General features: G+C 39.0%; 1 protein-coding gene across 1 annotated transcript in view; it reads left to right on the top strand.

The window, feature by feature from the left end:
- The window catches only part of LOC117471831 (protein kinase C-binding protein NELL1-like), a 297,298-nt gene that overhangs the window by 55,693 nt on the left and 214,974 nt on the right, over nt 1-26,631 (top strand). Inside the window, exon 4 of the mRNA XM_034117067.1 lies at nt 10,079-10,249. Coding sequence (XP_033972958.1) covers nt 10,079-10,249 — 171 coding nt within the window. The remainder of the gene's footprint in view (nt 1-10,078; nt 10,250-26,631) is intronic.

Raw genomic sequence — 26,631 nt, 5'->3', positions numbered from 1 at the left:
TAGATGCAAGTGCATTTTGATGAAGACCACTAGTCACCTCTCCAGCTTTTTTCCCAGAGCTGTCACCACTTTCCTGAGACCCTTACACAACTGACAATCTTCACACCGAGTCACAGCCTGCAACCCTTCCTGTGCCTGTTTATTTATGACTCAGCAGTTTGAACCATGTCCTCTGCTCCCAGCACATTTATAGTACAGTGAGGAAAATGTGGGGAACTATTAGCATGAGCATTACGTCTCCTTCGTATGTTAATAATGTTGTCATCACTGGTGATAAGTTCATTGCTTGTGAAAAGTCACACAATTAGATATGTATTTCTTATGGTGTGCAGCTAATGAGAAAGACTGCTGTTACATTAGAACATAGCTGTGAACATGCAGGATTTATTGTTGAATTGCCATGTCACCATGTCACCGGGAGTGTTTTTGACGAAAAAAATAATCAATTCAAGGTATCTCTATTTGAATTTATGATAGTCGTGAAGCAGGAAATCCAATTTTTCACCTGCAAAATCACCATATCTGTAGTTGAAGGGTGCACAAATGTATGGCTCACAGCAAGTCGGTTTCATGTTACATTGTGCCGAGAAACTCCTCACATTTCCCTATAAAATACAGTATGACATTGCATTAGATGTATTTGGCAAATGCTTTTTCCACCATGCTGGAGCCTTAAGAGACAATATAGCAGTGATGTTTAATATGTAGTCTTAAAGGAAAACTTGCATTTGTTGTTAAATAGAAATTAGTAGGAAATCTAAAGCTGTGGCCCAATTCAGGAGCTTTGCTTTGACAGGCAGACAGTCTTAGACTGATTGCATCTATATTGGCTTAGCAATTGGCTTAGAAGTGCAGAGTTTCTTGTCCAAATGTTGTGGACATAAGCAATGCGTCCATAAGAGCCTTTCCCATTATCCGTTGTCTGATGCTTATTGTTCACTAGCAGCTATTTGGTTAAATCAGCTTAATGTTCTCACTTCTATCTCTTCGTGCTCATTCATGCACATCTTCTTTTCAAGTGCATATTTGTTAAGGAAAATAGTATAGTCCATCAAGTGGCAGTCTCCCTCAATCCAACATTGTCTCTTGTCTTTGATATGCAAAATGATTTGTTAATTTTTTTCGAAAGCTGCTGATCACATTGAAGTTAGGATTGGTCCACAACAAAATGGCTCTTTTAAATGCTGGTTCTGTAAGCATTTTGATGAAAAGCAAGTCCTTAAAATGGTGATAAGGCTCATTGTTTTTTTATTCCGTACAGAGAAAGCACCAAAACAGATATGTCATTTTGAGTGTCAGTCGGGCTACACAATTAGTAACAAATGGCCTGCCTGCCAACAGATTATTCCCCCTCATTAAATATGCTGTAATGCAGGGATACAATAGCTACCACTAAATGCTTCATAGAATAAGCGCTTACTGTGAAGTGGAGTTAATGCCTTTGATGATTATTTCATGAGTCAAATCAGAATAACGGTGTTTTCGGCTCGTTCAGTGATTCCACCCTCTGGAGGAGGCTGGAATCAGTGGGAGAGGGCGAAACTAGAGAGTCCTCGTTCTCGCTTTACTCCTCGCTCGATGCAAATGATTCTTCTCCAGCTGACAAGAGGCTCTGTCTCCTGCAGCACGGCGGAGAGACGGGCTGTCAGACGCTGCTCGGCGTCGCCATAGAGTGATGTATTCATTTAATTTCAGAGTGATGACATGCTGTACAAAGACTGGCCAGCCATACCCATACTGACTGTACTTCTCTCTCTTCCACACATGCAGGTAGCCAGTGCTCGGTGCATGCAAATGCAATTTAATGTTGTGGAAAAACACTTCCCTGATGCTTGTTCATTTACTGTGTGATGCTTGTTTTAGTATTAACACAGCTGGCTGTGTTGGGGGCTGATGGTCCGTCATTAGCTCTGTGGAAAGGTTTGAACTTCTTGAAATCTCAAACCAACAACAAGATGCCCCCTCCACCTTTTTCCTTTGTCTTCTCTCTGAACAATTGTTTGTTCATATTATTGTATTATGTAGGCAACACAAGCACTAAAGCTTTCATTAGAAGAGAAAATTGAAGGCAAACGATAAAAATATAACCCAAACCACCATTTCAGTTCACAGCGAACAGCTTTGCTTCATCTTTGACCTACTGTGCTTGCCGTGGTTGGGCCCTCACAGTTTCCCTGTTAATGAGGGAATAATGACTTATGTTTTAAACGAGGAGTTTTGGTAATCTGGCAAACAGTTTTCTTTCAACAACTTTTTTTGTTTTATATTTTTGCTGCAATGTATCGCTGCATTCACAGATCTCAGCCTTACTTTAATGAATGCAATAATACCATCACTAATATATAAAAAAACACCTATTCTTTTTGCATTATATGACTTTGATTTGTATTCCCTAGTCATTTTATTCACTAGACATTATTGAATAGTGTTAGCTATATTCTGTAATGCCACAAGCCAGTCAGTTAACAGTTAACAGTCAGCTAACTATGCCCAGATAGATTTATTTGAAAGCCCCGCAAGTAAATAAAAGCGTAAAACCTGTTGTTTTTAAGCTGGCTGTCTAATTTAAATAACGTAAATAAAAGAAAACAACAATCAAAATCCCATATAAATGTCCCTTATTCAATGTCCCCCAGGTTCAGACAGCTCATGTTCAGCCTTATTCAGTTAACAATAAAAAGAGAAGAAGGAAGATGATGAATGAAAAGTGTGAGAATGTGGAAATATTTCTAACAGTTCAAATTAATGCAAATACATTCAACACATTTTGTATAAACATGGCCCACTTCCTGTCTTCCTTCTGGATACAGATCAATCAAACATGCAGAAAATGACATGTCTGTACACCTCTTTAAAAAATCCTGTTATGTCTCATAACTAGGTATGTACTGTATTTCTTACATTGTCACATACTTTCTAAAATGTGTACTTGGTCAGTGTGCACATTCTATATATACTGTATATTTTATCCAAACAAAAAGCTGGAAAAAATCTGCTTCCTCACAGCCGCCATTGATATTCTCTGGAGTGGGTCCACTCTCCCTTTCCATAAATATGCATGAGAGCTGTTGAGCTTTGGAATAGGATGGGCCTGATCCCTATGTGTGTGTGCGAGAGCCTGTGTGTGTTTTATATAGGCTAGGTTTGGACTATATATTGGAAAGCTGTGTCACACACTGTATATTGTGTGTGTTTATGTGTGAGAGGGGCCAGGAGTCCCTGTGTTAGGGTCATTTTCAGCCTCAGGGAAGCTGAAATGTCATGACTGGTTGCCTGCGGCTCCCGGCTGCCGCCTTCTCTGGCTGGCTGGCTCTTAATTTAGCGTGGCTGATGAGGGAGGAGAGGAGAGGGCCCGTGGTGCCGGTCGAACGCCTGCAGTCACAACGATAAGGGAGAATAGCAGGTGAAACTGAGACAGAAATATATATTTTTTTTCAGTTTGGCAGGCTGACACAGAGCAATCCCCTCACTACCTGTTTGATGAAGTATCAAATCTGTGCTTCATGTGTACACACATGTTGATAGTTTGTCAGCTGGGTAAGGCAAGGCAAGGCAAGTTTATTTATATAGCACCTTTCAACACAAGGCAATTCAAAGTGCTTTACAAAAATGGAAGACATTATGAAAATGGCATTTAAAATCAGTCATTAAAAAGAAAAGATAATAAAATAAACATTAAAAGAAAAAATACATGGATAAAAGTTAAAAGTTACAGTGCTGTTTAAGATGTGAATAGTTCAATTAAAAGCAGCGGCAAAAAGAAAAGTCTTCAGCCTGGATTTAAAAGTAGTAAGAGTTGCAGCGGACCTGCAGGTTTCTGGGAGTTTGTTCCAGATATTTGGAGCATAATAACTGAATGCTGCTTCTCCATGTTTAGTTCTGACTCTGGGGACAGAAAGCTGACCAGTCCCTGAAGACCTGAGAGATCTGGATGGTTCATAATTTAGCAGTAGGTCAGACATGTATTTTGGGCCTAAACCATTCAAAGCTTTATAAACCAGCAGCAGTATTTTGAAATCTATTCTTTGACACACAGGAAGCCAGTGTAAGGACTTCAGAACAGGAGTGATGTGATCCACTTTCTTAGTGTTAGTGAGGACTCGAGCAGCGGCGTTCTGAATTAGCTGCAGCTTTCTAATAGATTTTTTTGTGAGACCTGTAAAGACACCATTACAGTAGTCGAGTCTACTGAAGATAAAAGCATGGACAAGTTTTTCCAAATCCTGCTGTGACATTAGTCTTTTAATCCTAGATATGTTCTTTAGGTGATAGTAGGCTGATTTAGTAACTGTTTTAATGTGGCTGTTGAAACTCAGGTCAGAGTCCATGACTACACCTAGATTTCTGACTTTATCTGTTGTTTTGAACATTGCAGACTGAAGCTCAGCGCTAACTTTTATACGTTCTGCCTTGGCTCCAAAAACCATTACCTCAGTTTTATTTTTGTTTAATTGGAGAAAGTTCTGACACATCCAGTCATTGATTTGTTCAATGCACTTACTCAGTGTTTGAATTGGAGCATAATCTCCTGGTGAAATTGTTACGTAAATGTGTGTGTCATCCGCATAGCTATGGTAACTTATTTTGTTGTTTTTCATTATCTGAGCCAGTGGTAGCATGTAGATGTTAAAGAGAAGAGGCCCCAAGATGGAGCCTTGAGGTACCCCACATGTCATATTTGTCAACTCAGATGTGTATTTACCTATAGAAACAAAGTTTTTTCTGTCCTTTAAGTAGGACTCAAACCAATTTAGAACTGTTGCCGAAAGTCCCACCCAGTTTTCTAGTCGGTCTAGTAATATGTTGTGGTCAACAGTGTCAAACGCAGCACTGAGATCTAATAATACTAACACTGAAGTTCTACCACTGTCTGTGTTTAAGTGGATGTCATTGAAGACCTTTACAAGAGCAGTCTCAGTGCTGTGGTTTGGACGAAATCCTGACTGGAACACATCCAAACAGTTATTTAAATGCAAGAAGTTACTGTTGAAATACAACTTTTTCAATGATTTTACCTAGAAATGGCAGGTTTGATATTGGCCTGTAATTGTTCATTACTGAAGCATCTAGATTATTCTTTTTTAAGAGCGGTTTAATGACTGCAGTTTTCAGGGCCTCTGGAAAAATACCTGAGTGAAGAGATGTGTTTACTATATGAAGTAGATCTGAGGCCATGCAAGGAAAAACATCTTTGAAAAATCCTGTTGGAATAATATCAAGGCAGCAGGAGGAGGATTTCAGAAGTTGAATAATGTCCTCTAAGTTTTTACCATTAATCTGATGGAATTGTGTCATGGTGTTTGAATTGATATTAGGTGGACATAGGGACAACACATTTGCTGTACCTGATGCAGAGGCACTGACTGCTTGTCTAATTTTCTGAATTTTGTCAGTGAAGAAGGAGGCAAAATCATTGCACGCCCTGGTGGATAGAAATTCAGAGGCTACTGACACTGGGGGGTTAGTTAGTCTGTCGACGGTAGCAAACAAGGCACGTGCGTTGTTTTTGTTTTTGGTAATGATGTCAGAGAAGAAAGACTGTCGTGCGTTTTTCAATTCCAAATTATAAAGGCCAAGTCTCTCTTTATAGATTTCAAAGTGAACCTGGAGATTTGTTTTTTCGCCACCTACGTTAAGCTTTTCGACATGGAGATATTTTCTTGCCAATCACTTCCTTTACCGTAGTTGGAGCAATGGTATCTATAACATTTTTAATTTTTGAATTAAAATGATCTACTAGCTCATTTACTGAGATGTTAGCAGGGGAGAGTGTGGATGAAAAATTATGAGTAAACATTTCCCTAGTATTTTCAGTTAAATATCGCTTTGTGGTTACCTCTTTCTGAACATTTTTGTGAACAGAAATAGAGCTCTCAAAGAAAACACAGGAATGATCAGAGAGTGCAACATCAGTCACCACAACCTTTGAGATATTCAGACCCTTTGAGATAATTAAGTCCAGAGTGTGCCCCTTATTGTGCGTGGGCTCCGCCACATGCTGAGTCAGTCCATAGTTATCAAGAACACAAAACAGTTATTTAGCCCCTCTGTCCTGGGGGTTGTCAACATGGATGTTAAAATCACCAACAATGACTAGACGGTCAAAGTCAATACACACTATAGACAGCAGTTCAGTAAAATCATCAAAAAAGCTTGCACAGTATTTGGGTGGTCTATAGATATTTAGGAACAGAGCTCGAGAGGAGCATTTCAGCTGAAGGGCCACATATTCAAAAGAAGCAAAGTCCCCATAAGATGTCTTCCTGCATTGAATGGAATCATTGAACAAAATAGCAACTCCACCCCCTTTCTTATGCATTCTTTCCTGACTCATAAATCTAAAGTTGGGAGGGGTTGATTCGATAAGAACAGCTGCACTGTTATTTTGTTCAATCCAAGTTTCCGTTAAAAACATAAAATCGACATTGTGCTCAGTGATAAAATCATTGATTAAAAATGTTTTTCCTGCCAAAGACCTGACATTTAATAAAGCTAGTTTAAGTTTGTTAAATACACTATCAGTAAAAACATTTGTGACAAGCTGTGGCTGACATGGAATCACTGCTAAATTTGATAACCTCACACAAACGTTTGAGCACTTCCTGTTTCTAAGCTGATTTACCGCTCTTAATCTATTACCTATCAACACAGATATCGGCAAAGCTACTGGCAGGCAGGGCCCCGGCATGTGCTGGAAAGAGTTGAGAGTGCCATATGCCCTTGAGCCTGGACCCAGCACATATCAGAAAGAGTTTGTTGCGTTTTGTACACACACATCCTTATCAGGCTTCGGAGACTGCAGATGCTTTCTTGAAGGGAGGGGAGGTGGTTGACGTAGGCACGGTGATGAAGACGGGGGAGATGGTGCGCGTCTCTGCTTCGGTGATTTTGGTGGGCGTTGTGGAAGGGCGGGGGTAAAGGACATGCTGCCAGGGGGGGCAGGTGGTTGACGTAGGCTTGTCTTCGGTGATTTTGGTGGGCGTCGTTGAGGGGCGGGGGTAAAGGACATGCTGCCAACCCTGCATATCGCCTTCATGCGGTCATCGAACTCCAGGGGGGAGGGTGAAAGGGTGAAAGGGTGAGCGGAGAGTAGAGAGAGCTGGGGGATGAATGAAGAGTATCCTCAAAGGCGTTGACAGGGGGGGTGACGGGCAGTGGAGACTCCTCCATTTGTGTCATAGGTCTCCCATAATCAGAACATTCCTCAGGCGGGTGCAGTGATACTTCTTCAGGGTTTTCTGCGCGATGTGTTGTGTCTTTCTCCTGTTTTGATTCCTCTTGCCGCTTGTCCTTGGCAGAGGGAACTGATTGCTGATGCAGGCGGTTGAATATGTTAGAGATAAACAATTTCACTCCTGACTTGTTCAGGCAAACTCCATCTGCCTTAAAAAGATGTCTGCGATCCCAGAACAAGTTAAAATTGTCAATAAAATGGACAGAATGGTCACTACAGGCAGCTGAAAGCCATGTGTTCAGTGCAAACAGTCTGCTGAATCTCTCCACTCCTCTTCTGACTGGCGGTAGAGGGCCACTGATGAACACCTCCGCATTTCGAGAGCTGACAGTTTCCAACAGACATTCGCATCACAGATTTCAGAGCGCTGGGCTCTGCCTGTTATTCGTCCTCCCAAATCCCATGGAAATGATTTACTCTTAGGCTTTGCACCCAGAGAGTTCCAGGGAGGACTACCACTTGTAGATTTATTACCCAGTACACAGCCCTCCTGTTCCTTGGAAACCTTGTAGCTGCTAACTAGCTGTGAGTTAGCATACCCTTTTCCATTATTTTGCAACACTGATAAAGTGGTGTTATCATACTTGCCAACCCTCCCGATTTTCGCGGGAGACTCCCGATTTCATTGCCCTCTCCCGGTTTCCTCCCGGGGTCATATTTCTCCCGCATTTCTCCCGATTTCTGACAAAATCAGATTTACTCAGGACTGTTTCCACTCGGACTTTAATACAGCTACACCATTGTTTGGTTTCCATGGTAGCGCACTTACAACTACAATAAGCATGTTAATGTTAATCTAATACAGCTCCGGCGATCCACTAGCACCCCCCCCCCCGCGGTGGTTTTGGAAATGCTCCCGATTTCTGAGGTCTCAAGGTTGGCAAGTATGGGTGTTATTCCCACAACATAGTCCATTCACTTCCACGTTAACTTCCAACCGTTGCATTTTCATTTCCAACACAGCCATCTTCTGTAGAAGTATGTGGAAGTAATCTGTAGAGAACAGAGGCATTTTGCTACCAACTAGCTTAAGCTAAATAGCATGCAGTAGCCTACCAGGCTTTAGCTGTTGCTAGGCCACGCTACTGTAAGACTGAGGTCGTCGTAAAAATGTTGAAATATGGCTGAAACCCTCCGTCTATTTACGATGAATAACTGTCCCAGTGATAAGTCAATGTCCAGGAGCCGCTGCTCGTAGTTTTCAGAGAATAAGAATAGGAAAATCAGCATAAAAAGTAAGCAGAGGCAAGAGCAAGCGGAAAAGCGTCTGCGTAATGAAATAACCAACCCACTCTCTTCAGTCTGCGTACAAAGGACACGACTTTACACATTGGAAATGCGTGCAATAGATACGCAGAAGTCAGATTTTGCGTGCATATGATACGCTAACCATTCCCATTGAGTTCTGAGGCCGAGTTTTGCGTGCATATGATACGCCTCGTTTCGTGCCTGCACCACTTATTTTTGTCCGGTCGGGTCTTGGTAGACCGGAAGCTGTGTGGTTCATAAAAACATGTTCTTACTCAATACCAAGCCACGATTATTGTTTTTATTTTAAATCGTATAATGTCGGACTTTTTTTGCCATCCGTTAGGGAAAGAAATGGGACTCAGAGCCTCAGAATACTGAAATCTGTATTTTTTGTATCTTTTTTTCCTTCTAATTTGTTATTCTTTTCTAAATAACACACTGTTATGTACTCAACAATAACACACAATTATCCTTGTTTTTATTTATTCGTTTAATTCTATAATCTTGGGCTTTTTAGCCGTTCCTCAGGAACTGAATTTCAAAATAAAGCAAAGGGACTGTAGTCCCAAGCGATAGTTGAGGATTATGGGTAGTGTAGTGTCTTCGGCCATCCTAAACTCCGAAATGTTTTTCGGATTTCATATCGCATTAACACCATATCCCAACGTGCATTGCGGCTAAAACATCCAATCACCGAGCTTCAAGCTGAGGATCTTGGGTAATCAGTTCAGTGGGTGTGTATCGCAATGATGCTCGAAATGTCCCTTATAGGCCTACGTCTGTTTCCGGTGACTTTATTTTGAAATTCAGTTCCTGAGGAACAGCTAAAAAGCCCAAGATTATAGAATTAAAACTCAAAAGTTGATGCATAAGCATATTTTAATCTAACATTTCTGATCCCAATTTATTTTTTGTTGCAATTTCAAAGGGACCCTTGCCTCTTAAACAAGCATATTTGTTGGTTGGTATGCCAACATGTTCATGTTTTTGTATCAGTGCGTAAGCCCTTCCTTTACCAAGGGCCTAATAACAGCAGAAAATACAAGTGATTTTTATTTTCAATCTCTCAAGTCAATAACCTTCTTTGTACAAGACCTTGTACTCATAAGACTTGTGGTGGAAATTATTGAAATAAACTAGTCAAAGAGTTTTCCTTCTGATTATTTTTAATCTTTTGCAAATGAGGCACACAACATGAAGAGCAATGTCTCCACAGCCGAGTGCAACTACTCTGAAACTGTAGAGACTGAAGAGAGAGCTTTTATAAAGTTACAATGAATACATGCATAGTAATGAGACAACTGACCCATGACCCTATCAGAGTACAATAGACCCATGATCAGATCACTGATCCCCCAATGTGTGGTCGCATGGCACCTTGTGACTGATCACCTTCCTGAGTGCTGAGATCTACTGTCTCTTGACATGTAACGCTGCAGAATATTATCATTTATATGTTAGATATAACATCATAGCATTAAACTTTCTGATAATCATAATTTCCATTACAGGCTCTAGTTTTCAATGAGTTTTGAAAAGAGACTGGAAACCAGGAAACTGAGCACCTCTGACCTCCCCTCTCTTCCTCTGCAGTTACTTTGAGCTGGAGAGCAGCGGGGTGAGGGAGGAGATCCGCTACCACTACCGCTTCAAAGGCAAGCCGCGCTCCGAGTCCTTCCCCTACCGCCTCGCTGACGGCCAGTGGCACAAGATCGCCCTCACCATCAGCGCCACCCACCTACTGCTGCACGTCGACTGTAACAGGTAAGGCACACACACACGATGACACCTTGATGTCCCTGTCACAAACTATTTCCGCCGAGCTCCTTTTGTAGCAACACATCTAATGAGCTGTTGTTCATCACGCTAACTATTTGTTCTTTCCTGTCTGGGTGTGGATGACACATTGTTAGCAGCGCTGAATATGAAAACATCCATGGGCAGATTAACACACAGCAGCGTGCATGAAAGGCTGTTTCTTTATTTACCCGTGTTCAGCTCACAGGGATCCATAATGAAGTGGAAGGTAACAATGACATAATCACCCCATCGATCGGGCAGCGAAGGCTCTTTTCTAAAGGAGCACTCAGTCAGAGCTGATCCATAAACATGCACTTCAACTGTGACAATCCATCTAAGTCCTCCATCCCCCTCCCGAGAGGCAGGAAGCCATCACTTGTCCTCTTCTCAACACCATCACTACAGACGCATCGTGGACAAGTGGTGTAAATTTGAGTAGAGGTAATGCTCTGTTACTGCTGGTGGATGAAGAGCTATATGATGCACGGGAGGTTGTGGTATTGATTCTTCCCAGATGGCTATTATTCCCATCAGGCTGCTGGTTTGTCAATTAATTATCGCTGTCTGTCAGACTTTAGTGAAGATAAAAGAGAGCATCAGATAGTTATTGGGGGGAATAGATCAAAACGAAATTGAATAAAATGGGTATCAAAACGTCTTGCTTGCTTACAGTGCTTTGAGTCAATTACTGAATATTAAAATGGTTTAAATGGGAGCTTTTTAATAAAGTGACCCCCTTTTCTGTATCATGCTACCTTAATACAAGATGCTACTATTTTAGTTTTCTCTTTTATCTTGTTTTTATCTATTTATTTAATATATATTATTATTTCTGTCTGAATTGTTGTTGTCGTTTTTATATGTTTATGCTTTTGTCAGTACCGTACATTGCAATAGCCTGGCATATCAGCCAGACCATTACTAGACACCCGCCAGCAGCTTCTTAATAAATAGAAACTTCTCCCTTATTTATTTGACTTTGGAAAAACCATATGAAGAGAAGGTACCCATGTACTAAGGCTCACTCCTTTTGGTAGCAGCCCCTTTTTCGATCTTTATGCAGAACTGCTCGATTAACCTTGTCTTGGAATATAAAAATCGAGCAGGTGAATGTGAGTTTCACCGTGGTGAGCAGGCTCCTCCCACAGTAAGTGCAGTGGGTAGCAGGGAAAGGTCAACCCGCTCATCCTCCGCCACTCTCAGCTCTGATCACATGTTTCCCCCGGCTGCATATTCCCATGATTTGCAGCACCACCAGCTGACACCGCCTGCTGGCAAATGAGTTTTCAAATGGCCTTCAAAGTAGCAATCCTAGCCCATGATACCTGTCATCTGCGAAACAACACAGCACATTAGCCTGATGTGACTCCCTCCCACTGTTATTTGAACACCCATGGTGAGACAACTGAAGTGTCAAACTGTTTTATATGTTTAATCAGAAGTAGCAAATTACAGATTTTTTTTTTTATATTCAGTGTTTATTCTTATGCTCAAAGGATACAACAAAGTCCCATTAAACCAAACTGTATTTACTATCATTTGATATGGACTTCTCAGAGGAATATAGTATTTGCATGTTGTTGTCATTAGTTCTCAAGCGATAAAACTTGTAATTGGATGCTTTTATAAAGCTGATAAACACTGCTGTGAGCAGAATATGGTGAGCATTTCCAATCAGTTCTTCCCAGAGGAAACTTATTATGAAGTAAATATGAGGGTTTGTATTGTTTGCAAACAGATTATAGCATGAGTGTGTCTCTTAAAATGACCTTCTTATGGTTTTTTGAGAGGACAATGCTGTTGAAAGTCATCCCCAACATATATTTCCCATGATATTTCCCCCCCTAGATGTTCTCCCAGATTGCATTGACAGCAACCAAATAACTGTGGCTTTATGTCAAATTGTAACAAAAGAACAAATAGAAAACACTTTTCCTGCTAACCGGATCATCTAACTCCATTTATGTCAGGAAGGATTCCTCCATCCGAAGCAAATTGGCAGCTCCATTACCCTTTACATTTATCGCGATTTCATTTATGAACTAAACAGCTTTTTATTGATTTCAAGGCTCATTAAATGGTTTTTAGTATCCATACATGTGTGAGGGTACAGTGTATCCTCACATCTTCTGGCAGACTTTTACCGTGTAGAGTTTCTTTGGCCTTGACAGCTCTTGCTTGATTGACACTTTTTATCACATCCCACAGATTAATGAGAAAACTCAGACAAAGGTGACTCTACCAAATGTATCATCCAGCAAGAGATGGCAGGTGCATTTGTATTGCAAAGTTCAAACACAAGAAGAATTGCCTCACCAAATGCTTTAAAATCATACATTAAGATAGAGCAGCGTAGCATATTCAATTCCAAATTAAAGGCCATTTTGAAGGGAAATATTTAAAAGTTAATAAGGGAGACATAAATACATGACTGGATGACAGGATGTTTTACGATGAGTATTTCAGGTTCAGTCAAGGGCAGAGCAGAACAAATTCGTTTTTTAACCTGGATTGTAAGGTGGTCAAAGTTGGTGCAAGTTTAATATCCTCTGGAAGTTATTCCCAGCTCTCTGGTGAATAGTTACTAAATGCTTCCTCACCAAAAGTAAGCAGCAGAGAGTGTTTTAATATGGTAATAGACATTTAGAGATGTAATTTGGTCCTAAGCAATTCATATATTTACAGAAGAGCAGCTGTTCTTAAAACACTCTTGGTCTGACTCTGACACACTGGAAGCCACTTTGTTTTTTGTACGGATAGAAGCATATGATATGTAATGTCTTAGCTAGTGAAAGTTGTTTTTAATGCAGACTTTGCTTTACGTTAAACATAGTCTGATGAAAATGTTAAACAGTCAAAGACATTGTGAAAAAAGATGAAGTAATTGATTTCAGTTGCTCCCGATCAAAGGCAAAGGCATCTTTACAAAGAAACCCACAAAACAAAGCAACAAAAAGACTAGAATGCAATTGAGCTATTAAGCTAATGTGGTTATTACTAAGATAATACTTTTTAATGACACACTCCTATCTGCTGACAACATGTTTCCCTTCTGTGAAACTTATTAGAGAACTTTTTTATTTTTTTAAGTTATGCTGCCAATGTCAAACTTGATTCTTGGGCCTTTTCTCTGATGAATAGCTTTAAGATAAGTCCTCCAGACACTAATGAATTCAGACGTTAACTAGTGAATGTCTTTGACCCCTGTTGCTCATCATCATCGTCATTATTTAATGAATCCAATGTTCCATTCGTCCCCCATTTATTTTTTAAGCAATGCGTCCGTCTGGGTAATAGCTCTATCAGTGCTCTATTCTTTACAGAAGGCTCGTAATCGACAAAGTCTGATGAATCTTTTTTCAGTTTTTTTTTCAGTTTTTCTCGGTTTTTCTCTTTACTCTGGAAATGATTCACATGTATATTTTTTGTCAATTCTATATAGACAGAGTACAAACATGATTAATCTAAAAAGAAAAAGGAAAAGTAAGTAAATACATTACAGTGTTTTTAAAAAAAAAAAATGTACAAGTCTTTTTATTTCATTATAGTGTACAATAATCGATGCCATTTCATTTATATTGTAATATCACAGTACACTCACTACACTCCCCCCTCCCTCCCTCCACCCACACATACCCGCACAGGCAAAACCAAAAAAAGCTTATCAATATAACTTAAACAACAGAGCCATGAAAATAAACATAAAAAGGAAAAGGAAAAAATAGAACCAAAAAATAAATAAATAAAAAATAAAATAAAAACCAGACAAGTAAAACAAACAAATAATTATACAATACAAATAATTATACAATACAGTGACAATGTAGACAATGACAACACCATAACACGTATTTCCAGCCGTCAGGACAAATAGCCACAGAATGCACCATTCCATCACTGGTCATATCTCAGATATGTTTTCCAAATACGAAAACAATGGCAACCACAGAGCTTGAAAAATATGTCCACGATTATATTTTTCCAATGTCATTTTCTCCAGAGGTAAAAAATGTGTTATCTGATCAATGAAAAGTTTGAATGTTGGGGGACGTTCATTCTTCCAGAATAAAAGTATACATTTCTTGGCAAAATATGTTATTGTGATTAGTATTCTGTAATGTTTTGGGTTCAGTTTAAAGTTTGGCATGTCATTTAACAGGAAAAAACATGGATTTAGGCTAATTTCGATGTCTAAAACGGCTTTTGTGAGAGCATGAATCGAATCCCAGAAATGTTTCAAGACATCACAATCCCAAAACAGATGCATAAATGTTCCTTCTTTTATTTTACATCTCGGACATTTTGGAGAGTTTTCTTTGGAAATGTTATGCATCTTTATGGGTGTGAGGTAGAATTTGTTGATAAATTTAAAGTTTGCTTCTTTGATTTTATTGCTTGTGAATGGAAAATGTGTTCTTTCACAAATGTTCAGCCAAGTAGTTTCATCTATCTGTATCCCTAAATCCTTTTCCCAGATCTTTTTTAAGGTTAGAAATGATGACTGAGCTCTTTTAGAAAAAACTGCATTAAATTCACTAATTTTACCTTTGATCGTGCTCGATGACATCAATATCTCCTCCTCTTCCAACAATCCCGGTCTCAATTTATTGCTTTTAATAATTGATTGGATCACGTTCCTAATTTGCAGGTATCTGAAAAAATCCTTATTTGAAATGTCATATTCTGCTCTTAAATCATTAAATGATTTCATTGTTATATCTTTGTGAAACAAATGTTTCAATTGCTTTATACCTGATTTCGTCCATTTGTTTATATCGATTGACAACAAATATTTGCTAAGATCCGGATTGTTCAAAATAGGAGAAAAGATGGAAATACCAGAGTTAACATGAGCTTTTTTTGTACAGTCCCTCCAGGCTAAAAGTGTAAAAACATTTGTCCATATTCTTCACCTTATTGAAATCTTTAACAAATATAAGAGTTTCCACTGGCAACGGGTCAAAGACATTGGCTTCTATCTGAACCCATAGTGAATCCTTTCTTCCCAGAGACCATGATAGTACATTTCTTAATTGAGCTGACCAGAAGTAGTGTTGAAAGTTAGGAAGACCAAGTCCCCCCATAGTTTCTGGTTTCATAAGAGTAATTAACTTGATTCTTGGTTTTTTATTACACCAGATAAATGTTGAGATATGTCTATTGAGAGATTTAAAATAGTCAGCGGATAAATAGCATGGTAACATTTGAAAAAGAAAATTACATCTCGGTAGAATATTCATTTTTATGACATTGATTCTTCCTAGCAGTGATATTGGCAATGTGGACCATTTAGATAAATCCTGTTTGATTTTGTCAATGAGCGGATTGTAATTCTCTTTAAACAGATTATCCAGGTGTGGTGTTATATTTATTCCTAAGTATTTAAAGCCACCTGGTGACAAATTAAAAGAACAAGACTTTTCCAGATTTGCTGTTGGCGTCATATGTAAGAAACAAGCATTAGATTTCTTAAAATTAATTTTATATCCTGAGTATCTTCCAAATTGCTCTATCGTGTCGTGCAGATGTGGTTCTGAATTTTCTGGGTCTGTTAAGTAAAGAATGATATCGTCAGCATACAGAGAAATTTTGTGTTCATCGTTAATCTTCACTCCTTTAATACCCATGTTGTCTCGCACACATGACGCCAGTGGTTCAATTACAATAGCAAAAAGCAAAGGCGACAGTGGACATCCCTGTCTTGTCCCCCTTGTTAGTGGAAAAAAATCTGAGGAACTGCAGTTAGTGATAACCGCTGCTTTAGGATTTTTATAAATTGATTTGACCCACTCTATGAACCGAGAGCCCATATTCAATCTGTTCAAGACAGCAAAAAGAAAATTCCACTCTACCCTGTCAAACGCCTTCTCGGCATCTAAAGAAAGAAGCAGAGAAGGCCTCTGACAGGTGTCCAAATGGTTTATAATATTCAAAAGTCTCCTTATATTATCAGAAGAATATCTGCCCTTGACAAAACCTGTTTGATCAGGACTAATTAGTTTAGGTAAAATAATTTCCAGTCGTTTTGCTAATAATTTGGTGATAATCTTATAATCATGATCTAAGAGGCTTATAAATGATTCACATGTATATTTTTTGTCAATTCTATATAGACAGAGTACAAACATGATTAATCTAAAAAGAAAAAGGAAAAGTAAGTAAATACATTACAGTGTTTTAAAGGCAATGGAACCACTTATCCAACACATTCATTGGACTCGTAATTAGACGTTATAACATAATAATTGTTTTCTTATTTGATAATTTTTTGCTGTCACGGTTTCAGAGCATTTCAGACTTGGTACTATTATGCGAAACAAGAAAAAGCAACATTATCCTCTATTTCGCTGACTTGATCCACAAGGTTATCCTGCCACATCTATCTGTTTCTTTGACACTGTTTATTTCAAGAAGCAAATCCTTTGGCTTTCTGCAGGGCAACAGCTTCAAATTGTACCCTTCGTTTTGTTTGACGGCACCACAAGAGTAACTGAGTCCGAGTCTCTCACCGTGGGGCAAGATTCGGAGTTAATCTCAAGATGGATCAGAAATTCGAGAGTTCATGGAAATGTTCCTGTGTCTGTTTCCTCATCTGTCCTTGTCTGAGATTGATTACAAAAATAAATAAGAATAAAGACATGTGGGCCAGATGCTGAAGGAGCTCATAGAGGCACTGTTGCCTTCAGCTGGTATTTATTTAGCAAAAGTCATTGAGCCAAGCAGTTGCCTCCTGGTCTGCTGTACAGAGGGAGATTATTCCTCCATTAAGTCTTTGGAGAGGACTAGCTTTACTGAGTTCCATGGTCCATTCCTCCACACAGCACACAGTGGGCTTAGGCTGCTGTCCTACCAATGGAGACTGACCAAGCAGAGGCTGTGGTTGTTCCTGAATCTGTTGAAGATTGACTTTTGTTTCCTTTCACAACATCTTGGTTTTAAATAACACCAGTGGTTGTTAAGGGGACTGCAGTCAGCATCCCCATACATTTGAATTGGATTTTGGTTCCGTGATACAAACCAGTCTGCCCTTGCGAATTATTTGAACAGCTAATGTGACGAAGCAACAACGACAAATTCATGCCCTGTAGCAAAGTTACAGCTAGCTGGCTAATCTAAGCATAGCTAGAGTTATAGTGAGCTAGTGCCCCTGCTTTGCATTGCTTTTGGTTAGGAAAGTAATCGTTCAAAATGAACTTTGAAGCTCGATAAAAAGCGAGTAGTGGCAAAATGGAATGCAATCAAATGTTGAATTAAAATGTAAAATGTAGCAATTAGCAACTGAGCTTTGTGATCTGGGAACTGGTGCTAGAAAGGTACTGTTTTTTGTTGTGTAAACTAAACAGTTTGTTAGTTTTGAATGGTAATGAATAGATATGAGGGATGTTATGTCTTCCCTTTTCACTGCAGTTTTTGTTTCCATATACTCTTGTATAGTTTTCTACTTTTTGTATTATATTCTTATTTAAGATATTTTTTTATGAACCTCTTTTTATTATTTCATCGACTTTCTCTAATCTGTAGTATTGCTGTCTTGGTGCTGCTGCAACCGAGTTCTCCCTTTGGGGGTCAAAAAAGGTTTATCTCATCTTATCTTACTGTTATAACTGAAACAATAGTTGCACCATTACTGAGGATAACGGATTATAGTACTGCAGCACTTAGAGTTTAAAGGTCAGATATGTATTGAGACTGGAGAAAATATTTTTCATCCTGAGTCCTATTGTTGTAGATATGACCGTTTTTCCTATCAGCTATGTTGTTCAACTCCTCATTGCAGAGATTTTGAGATAGGGTCAACACATCTTACTATCCTGTACATGAAGTCATGCAATACAAACCTCCACTTAGTCCTTAACAACAACATAAAACCTCTAGTGCCCAAATACCAGCATGGACATGATAATGCACTCATGCACTCTGAGTTTGTGATGGCTGGGCTGTTGTCCCAAAGGTGTAGTCTGCTAAAGGACCGTAGACATACATACTTTTACATCGGGTGAGTCAGAATATAATTTTAACTCAGTGATTACATTATGATTAAGGTCGTTCTGTTATAAAAGCAGGTATTATCAGGCCCTTTGACTTTGCTCAGAAAACCTCTGTTTGTTTACCTACTTTTCTATAAATAAACTCTGACTAACAGTCAAAGTCACTGACATCAAAAGCAAAATATGCTGTTCTGACTGCCTGCTGCAAAAATTCAATTTCCTGTTTTGCTGCCGCAGCATTTTGGGAACATTTCAATGAACTACCCAGTACATTTAGATATGATGATATATTTAGAATACAAAATTGCATTCAGGAGGGAGAAGTATGCTGCACGTGCACGTGCGTTTCCTTGTACCTATTCTATGATTTATTTTATGCCCTGTACCTCCTCCACCTATCATTTTTAAAAGTGTTTCATTGTAACCAACTCAGTTACAGTAGGTGATTTCTCTCCCACACACAAAACCACGTCTGGGATATTACCTGCATGCAAGTGCCACTGTGGAGCCTATAGGTCAGACGCTTGCATAGCTGTAGTATGTAATTTCAATCTGCAAATTTTCACAATTGAATTAGTGGCAGACACCCAGAACATACTCTTTGGAGTCCGCTCTTTGTTTTGGATCTGAAAGGCTAATCGCAGTAATGACATTGGCTCTGCCTCTCACTGACAGCCACAAGGTTGTCCTTACATGCGGAAGGTCATTAATGTGCAATCCTGCTGGTGTTTTCCATTAGGGGCCTTTGCTGCATTCAATTCTGTTCAGTTCATGCTTCCTACTACTTGTGCTTCTTTATATTCAGTATCCAGTCAAGCTAGGCCTCTGCTGCATGTGTGATCTTCAGATGTGGTATGAAAGCCAACCTTCAAGAAGGGTTGAGTTGAAAGTAACATGTTTCTCCCCTTAGGCTCCCTCCTTTGGGGTGCAACACAGCAATGGCCTCAAAACAAAGGCACCCCCCTCTCAAGATCTACTTAACCCCCTTTTTCGCCTTCTTCTGTTCTCAGCCTGCCAGATTTCTCTCTCTTAGTGAATTGGAATTCATTTTTTTTCTAGACTTCAAAGCCCAGTTATCCCCCACAATGTGAAAATACTTGACAAAATGAACAACCCACTTAAGATTTAGCCGTACTCAAGAGCTAAAGGCCTAAATTATACATTTTGTCTGAGGTTGGTGCTAAAGGAAATGGCACAGGGTCATTCACCACCTTGGGATCTTCAAATGTGTTTAGCTAACTAACTAATCTTCAAACTATATACTGTATCTAGTGGATAAAACTGACATTTTTGCCTGCCAATAGTGCTGGCCTGACAGAGTACTGTGGTGTACAGGTAAATCTGTTAAAGGGTACTAGCTTCTTTTAGTGGCATTTAAGTATTTCTGATGGGATGGAATTCATCAGTCGTTATCAGACCTGGTGTCAAGGGGGCCGGGCCCACCCATACAGTGTTTTGACCCTCTGAAGAGAAATCCATGTAACAGGGTTATCTGCTGTGAAGAAAATAAACGTATTGAGTGAGAATGTGAGATAGGCGTCACATAACAGCCAGAAAAAATGCAGGTCTGAGAAGTAACTTTGTGTGTGTGAATCTAGTGGTAAGCCTTGAGCGACAGATAGTAAATCATTTTACATCACAATTATAAAACATTTATTCTCCCAGAAATGTTTTCAATGATTGAAGCATGTTCTTTGCCTTAGTGAGAATGCATCAAAAAGCATCAAAATAGAACTTGGTTATCAAGAAAAGTCCCCCCAACCCTTAACACAGGTCCAGGTAGCCTGAATGTTTATGTTGTTACAACTAGATAGCTCTTCTGTGCCGAAACCGGGTCATCACATTGGTAGTGCCTTGGAAAATTGCATTTTCATTTCTTAAATGAGAATATATGTGTTTCAGGTCATTGGAATTCAAGACTCACATGTTACGTAGAAATAGGGAGATATGCTTGAAATTGATCAGAAAGATCAATAAACTGATGTGCCCGCTCCAGCAATTATTTGTACCTTCGGTGCGCCCTCGAAAATGAATTGCCCACCCATGGATTTAGGTCTGCCGCCAGGTCTGGTTGTTATGGTGATAGCTCTGGAAATAAATGTGTCCATTTATTTAGCTCTTTCATAGGTCATGCTTTAGCCCTAATTAGTGCACAGCCACATTCTCAGAAAAATCCAACAGAGATAATACCTTCATTAACATGCACAATAATGTGTGTGTTTATGAACAGATTACTGAAACATAGAACAGGCGGCATCATTAAAATAACTTCGTATTTCATTGTTGATCAGTGACTCAGTATGTTGTCTGTCTCTAACATACAGTACAGTTAGATTGAGACAAAAGTAACATTTTGTATTTATTGGTAGAGAGAGACCATGATTATGAGGAAAGCTTGGAGGAGTATTAAAACAAAGAATAGAGCAAGTTATAATGAAGTAAAGCAGAGCTTGGTTCAGCGCTGTAATATTGCCTTAGTATTTTCAGCCAAAATGACCCCCTGGAGATTGTTCCTCACATGTGTTCTTCTGTCTGTATGTGAGAGATCATTTCTTTATTTCCAATGATTTGTTTCCTATGGTGTACTTTGTAACAATGTGTAGCAATACTTGTTGTTTTACTTGTATCATAGAGTGTTTAACAAAAAAATGGTTCAATATTTAATTGTTCATCAAGATCATATCAACTGGATATTGTTTTAATTTAGAGAGAACTTTCTACCCAACATCACATAGACATCTAATTAAAACTTGGATGTCATTTCCATAGCTGAAAGCTAAAAGCTAATAAGCTCTTTTTGCAGATTACCTGTGTGCTACAACTACAACAAGTATTGTAGGTCAAGTTGAACCAGCATTTTGTTCTCTCTATTATGGACTATGTTATATTTTAACAACTGGCAATACTGATACTAATTAATATTGAATCCGATTAATTTTCCTAGTTGTTTGTTTAAAACATCAATATGGGGATATGGTTAGTCATTATCCATTTAATTTTCAAATGTCTCCAATAAGTAGTTTAAAGTGCCGTGTCAGAGAGACGGAAGGTTTTAGCTCCGCTCTGGCGAATCAGACGCTCCTTTTTCAGGTTTAGTGATTATATAATGCACAATATTTTGTGTGTATACTATTGTATTCTCTCTGCTGGAGTTTTTAGTTCGAGAGGGAAAGCAAGTGTCACATCAACAGTTTTTGTACACTCATCAGTGGCAAGCTTTACTTATGGATAAGCTGAATAACTGAATAACAATTGATCCTCATTTACATCTATTTTCAGTTCTGTATCAAGTCAAAGTCTCAGAAAGACTTTGTGTCAGTCATTCCTCATTTTAAAGACATGGTTTGAATGCTAAATCTTTTTTTTTCTTCTAACTATTCAAGGGCCGGTTTAGAAGACATATTTATTGACACAGCTCCATTAGCTGAGGTGTCTGAATCACTGCAGCGACAGTTACAGGACGACTGCGCTGCGCCTGGTTTTAAGCAGCTCTTTAATACAGAGTAAAATATAAATATCCCAAGAGGAAATTTGACAGATTTCTAACGCCTGCTGAGTATTTTTTCTGCTTTGGTTTGCATAGAGTCATTAGGCGGGACATGATGATGGATAGATCTGTACTTTATTGACAACCCCAGAGAAAAAGGATGTGAGTGACTCAGAGGACATATTGTACACTTGCGTCTGTTATTAGGTTGTTTTTTAGCCAGTAGAATGGCATTCATGATTTCTCCTACTGGCTATCCTCAAACTTGTTATTAAGTGCCACCATGAGCAGATATCTTGAGTTACATTTCCCAACAACTATTGAATGAATTTTAGTAGAGACATTCTTGAACCTTTCAAGATTAATTTTAACAGTTTTGTGATACCCTTGCTTTTACAGCACCATTATCAGGTTAATGTATCTGCCCAATAGTTTAACATATGAGCAATACCTGGTAAAGCTATGACATTCACATGGTTCTTGGTGCAAATAAAACATCTTGTAATTGTAAGTAAGCTAGAACAATGTTATAATTCAGCTAAAAGTACAACAACAATAAACAAAGGAAAGACTCATATAGCTTATTATCGAATAGTGAAAATAATTACTATGCAGTTTCCAGTATTTGTATATAATATTGTTGTGTTCGGTGTCAAAAATATATTCAGACCTTTTTCTTATTGTCATGGCTTACAGCACAACACAATCAAATCAAATCTGCTCCCTTTGGGCCACACTGTAATAAAATCCCAAATTATAAATTATAAATGTAATGTCCAAAAAGAGCAATTCAAATGTGTTTAAGCCAGGTTACATCATCCCTGCAAGGTTTCCTCCAAAATCTATTATTTTTAGAATTGTCTGCACTGGTTGAGTAGTCAACCAATCACATTACTTGTTAGAAACTACTTGTTGTAGAGTGGCTGGTGGACCCTTGGTTCAGCCCCAGTTAGAGGAGCAGATGCCTGAACAGCATGAAGACATGGAGGTGTTTACGTGACCTGCATTAATCAGATGCTTGACTAATAATGCAGTCTTATCAACATTATTCATCTCATTTTGCTCGTATATCGTGCAGGGATTTAAATATCTAAGATGTAGTTGTGGCCTATAACAAGCTGCTTTTGGTGCTGAAAGAGGGGCTGTTATTGGTTTCATTAGCAATAAACTGTCACCAGCCAGTGTTTGTTCTCCTTCTTGATCCTCCAACTCACCACTGCTTATTGCCACTCTGAACGCACTTTTACAAATCACACCGCAGCTCTCTGTTTTCCAGTAATGATGTGAGGACTCGCTTTGAATATCTCTTTTAAAATGCTTTAGCTCTCCCTGTTGCCTCATCCCCTTTCTTTTTCTATCTCATAGTGTTTGTGTTGAAGATGCCCTAATTAGGTCTTGAAACAGCTGATGGATGTCTGTTGCAACAGAATCTGATAAGATGTTATTAAATGGGCACACACTGGGAACAGGTTTGACTTAGTACAAACAGTTTGAAGATTAGACTGGCTTTAAAGTGTTCAACAAAGCTTGGTCAGTGGTCCAACACTTATATGACGAACCCCAGCATCAGTTTTGCACACAAGTTTTTCCTCCCCACATATATACATTGTCTTTTCTAAATAAAGGTGCTTGTTAGGTACAGGAAAAGGTCATGAATTGGGTCAAAAAAAGTATGTTTGTTGTGTATATAGGTACAAAACCCAGGTGTGTTGAGTTTTAGTTTCACATGGGACCAGAATAGCTGTCTCCTGGGAAGTTTTGTTTGCGTGTTTTATATAAAGTCCAATTTCCCCCAGGATCAATAAAGTGTTTATGATTCTGAGTACATTATTTAGTGTGTGATTTAAAATAAGTAAATGTTGACTATAAGTACCATACAGGACATAAACAGAAGTCTACTGGGTGAAAGTCCTGTGTTTTTTGACACAGCTGAATTTTCTTCCTGTGGAGACTTTTTCGCTATTTATCCGCTGAAGCACTTGATCCTTCCTAAGAAACAAAAGCATTAAATAACATACCCAAAATAGCTATTCAACCATGAGACTTTATTCATATTTCTGGTCATAGTTGACAGTTAAGAAACTAAGGAATATGGAAAATGGTACAACTGATTGTAATCTCCAACCTTTGTACTACAACTGGGAAAATATACTAAAATACATAATTTATGGGACAGTATATAATAAATTAATGTTATAATGTACTGACTAAGCTGCCGTATTTGACAACTTGTGGGCGAGCAAAATTATTTATTGTGAAAAAAAATGTGTCCGTGCTGCACAATATATATTTATCATTCTGCTCATTTTACACTTCCCACACTGCTGTTAATGTGCAAATCAATGTCAGGAAGTAGACTGATGGCTCAATGAGCCCAACACTCATCAGAAATACATTAGACCCTCTTCTTCATTATGTGTTCTGATTGATGTCTTGTAGAGCTGATGATAGCAGACCTAATTCACATTTGTTTGGTTTCACGGTGAAGTGTACAGCTCGATGTAGGTTATGAAATATAGTCTGTTTCATTACACACATGGCTAATGAAGGAAGGGAGACATCGGGAACCCTCCACCCTAAAGATCTCATAATGATTCGACTCATACTGCTTTTGTGTCCAGCAGCCAGAAAATGACATCCTGCTTTTGCTCATTAAAGAAGCCAGTGAGCTGGAAGGTACATCCTTTTTTTCCTTTTTTTTACCTACTAAGCAGCTCATCAGGCTGGCCAAAACTATCATTAGGACAAGAACAAGGCAGTTAGACTGAAATGGAACATTAAAATAATGAGCTGCAATGAAGCCAAACTAAATCTGATAATTCAGTTGCTTTCTGTCCATTGTTCTAACATGGCATTTGTTTTTAGCCTTTGACATTTCCCACGCCTTTGACAATCTAGTAATTTGTGCAATTCCACAATACATATTCATGTAATATATATTATGCGATGGGCAGGTTTAAGTCATAGTTAAGCCATGCATGAAAAACTGGACATTTTACGGCAAATTAGCAATTCAGGTGTAACGTTTTAATTTCCTGTGAAGGGCATTGGCAGTAATGCTCAACAGAGCAGCAAGCATTTATTATTTCATTACCCGATCAATGCCACCCCTGCTAAGAGGAGTGTGCTGCACAAAGAATAATAATGAGTTGAAATCGGGTTAATATTGCCATGTGATGCTTTTATGTAACCATGACACATTTGCCCTTGTCGTGCTTGAGATACAGTTGGCATCTCTGACCGCAAAGCTCTTTTGTTTGACCAGGTGGTTGTATTGTCACAGCCTTACTGGACTCAGAGCTCAATGAAGGCACAGAGGAAATGATGTGTGGCCCTTGGGTCTCTAATCAATGGTGCAACTCCAGCATAATAACCAGCACTTAGATCAATAGTGGCTTCAGTTCCAGAGCAGCTGCTCATGCAGGTCTCTCAGTAATGACTCTTCCTTCCCCAGCCAGCCTAATGATGGACATTTTTAAATGTCAATGAGTGGTGTTGGTGGTGTTAAAGAATGTTGGTTTCAATTGGCTTTCTATTGTGTGATCCTCAGGTGAGTTGGGCTGTATTGACGAACATCTGCCATCAGACTGTTATTTACAATCATAGTTGCAAACCTGCCATTTCAGTGGTGGAACTGTTAAACCCAATTATTTTCCATCAGGTTGCACTTATCTCCTAAAATTGATTTGAAGGGTGAACTGATAATGATTACAGTATATGAATGACTCAGGTGCTAATCAGATTAGATATTTGTCCCATTTTGTTTACAACAATAATCTTTGCCATTCAAATGAGTTTAAAGTAGCATTAAAATGGAGATACTGCAGAAAAATACAAATTCCAGAAATGTAAGCTTAAAGGTAGGGTAGGTAATTCACTTCAGAAACCCTTTTTGTTATATTCCATGGAATGCTCTTAACATCCCGATAGCAATTAATAAATTAAATGCTTTGACAATAAATATATACAAATAGTTCATCTGTGGAAGCCGTGGCGCTGTAAAAAGCAAGTCCAATTATCTGCCTGCCTGTCAGCCTTCCATCTCGTGCACAAACCTATCTCGTGCCCTCATTGGTCATGTGCGCGTTCGTGTGTGTTGGAGGAGGGGCTCTGTAAGGAAGTCTGAAGGAAGGGACCGATTTTTTTCGTTTGTGTAGTTTCAAATTCTAGCGCACTCGTGCTGGTTTCTCCATTCTTACCTACCTTTAAGCACAGTGATTTAGTAAATGTGCTTTGTAATGTTCTGCTACAGCTTAACATAAGGCTAAATAATAAGGTTTTACTGCCCTGTCAAGTTTGCTTTGTTAGCTTTGCTTTATTTAAGTCTCAATGCTTCCTGCATTGGTGAAACATGGCGATTTGACAAAAAACTTGTACAACAATATTGGCATAGTTGGTTGAATGGACAATGCAAAAAAGATGGTAGTAAAATAATGTTTTCTCTATTTATTTTTGCCTTCTCTGCCATAGCACGTTATTACTGTCATAGTAGGTGAAAGAAACATTGTCAGCATTCCGCCCTCATTAACCTTGCCTGAGCCTCCGTTTCTGTCCTGCTCAAGTGTCTGATTTTATTTTAAGGAGCAGATTTGGGTCTGTTAGTCCTCCCTAATAGCCCTCTTGAGTATTGGGTTCACTGTTGCCTTGTGTAAGGTGTGTTGGAGTGTGTCATTACTGTAGCCTCCCTGCGTCGAGCTCAGCGGGGGCCAACCCCCCATCATGCTGGCAGACTCCCCCGCTCAGGCCCCTGGTGGCAGAGAGGAAGACAGGAGGAGCGCCAAGGACACCCAGGGGACACACGCATGCTTACAGGAGCGTCCTGGCACACCTTAGCCTCCTCATCTACCTGTTCACTACAATATATCTGCAGC

Source organism: Trematomus bernacchii, unplaced genomic scaffold (assembly GCF_902827165.1).
Source record: "Trematomus bernacchii unplaced genomic scaffold, fTreBer1.1, whole genome shotgun sequence".
Classification (NCBI taxonomy): domain Eukaryota; kingdom Metazoa; phylum Chordata; class Actinopteri; order Perciformes; family Nototheniidae; genus Trematomus; species Trematomus bernacchii.
This window is presented reverse-complemented; position numbering and strand designations above follow the sequence as displayed.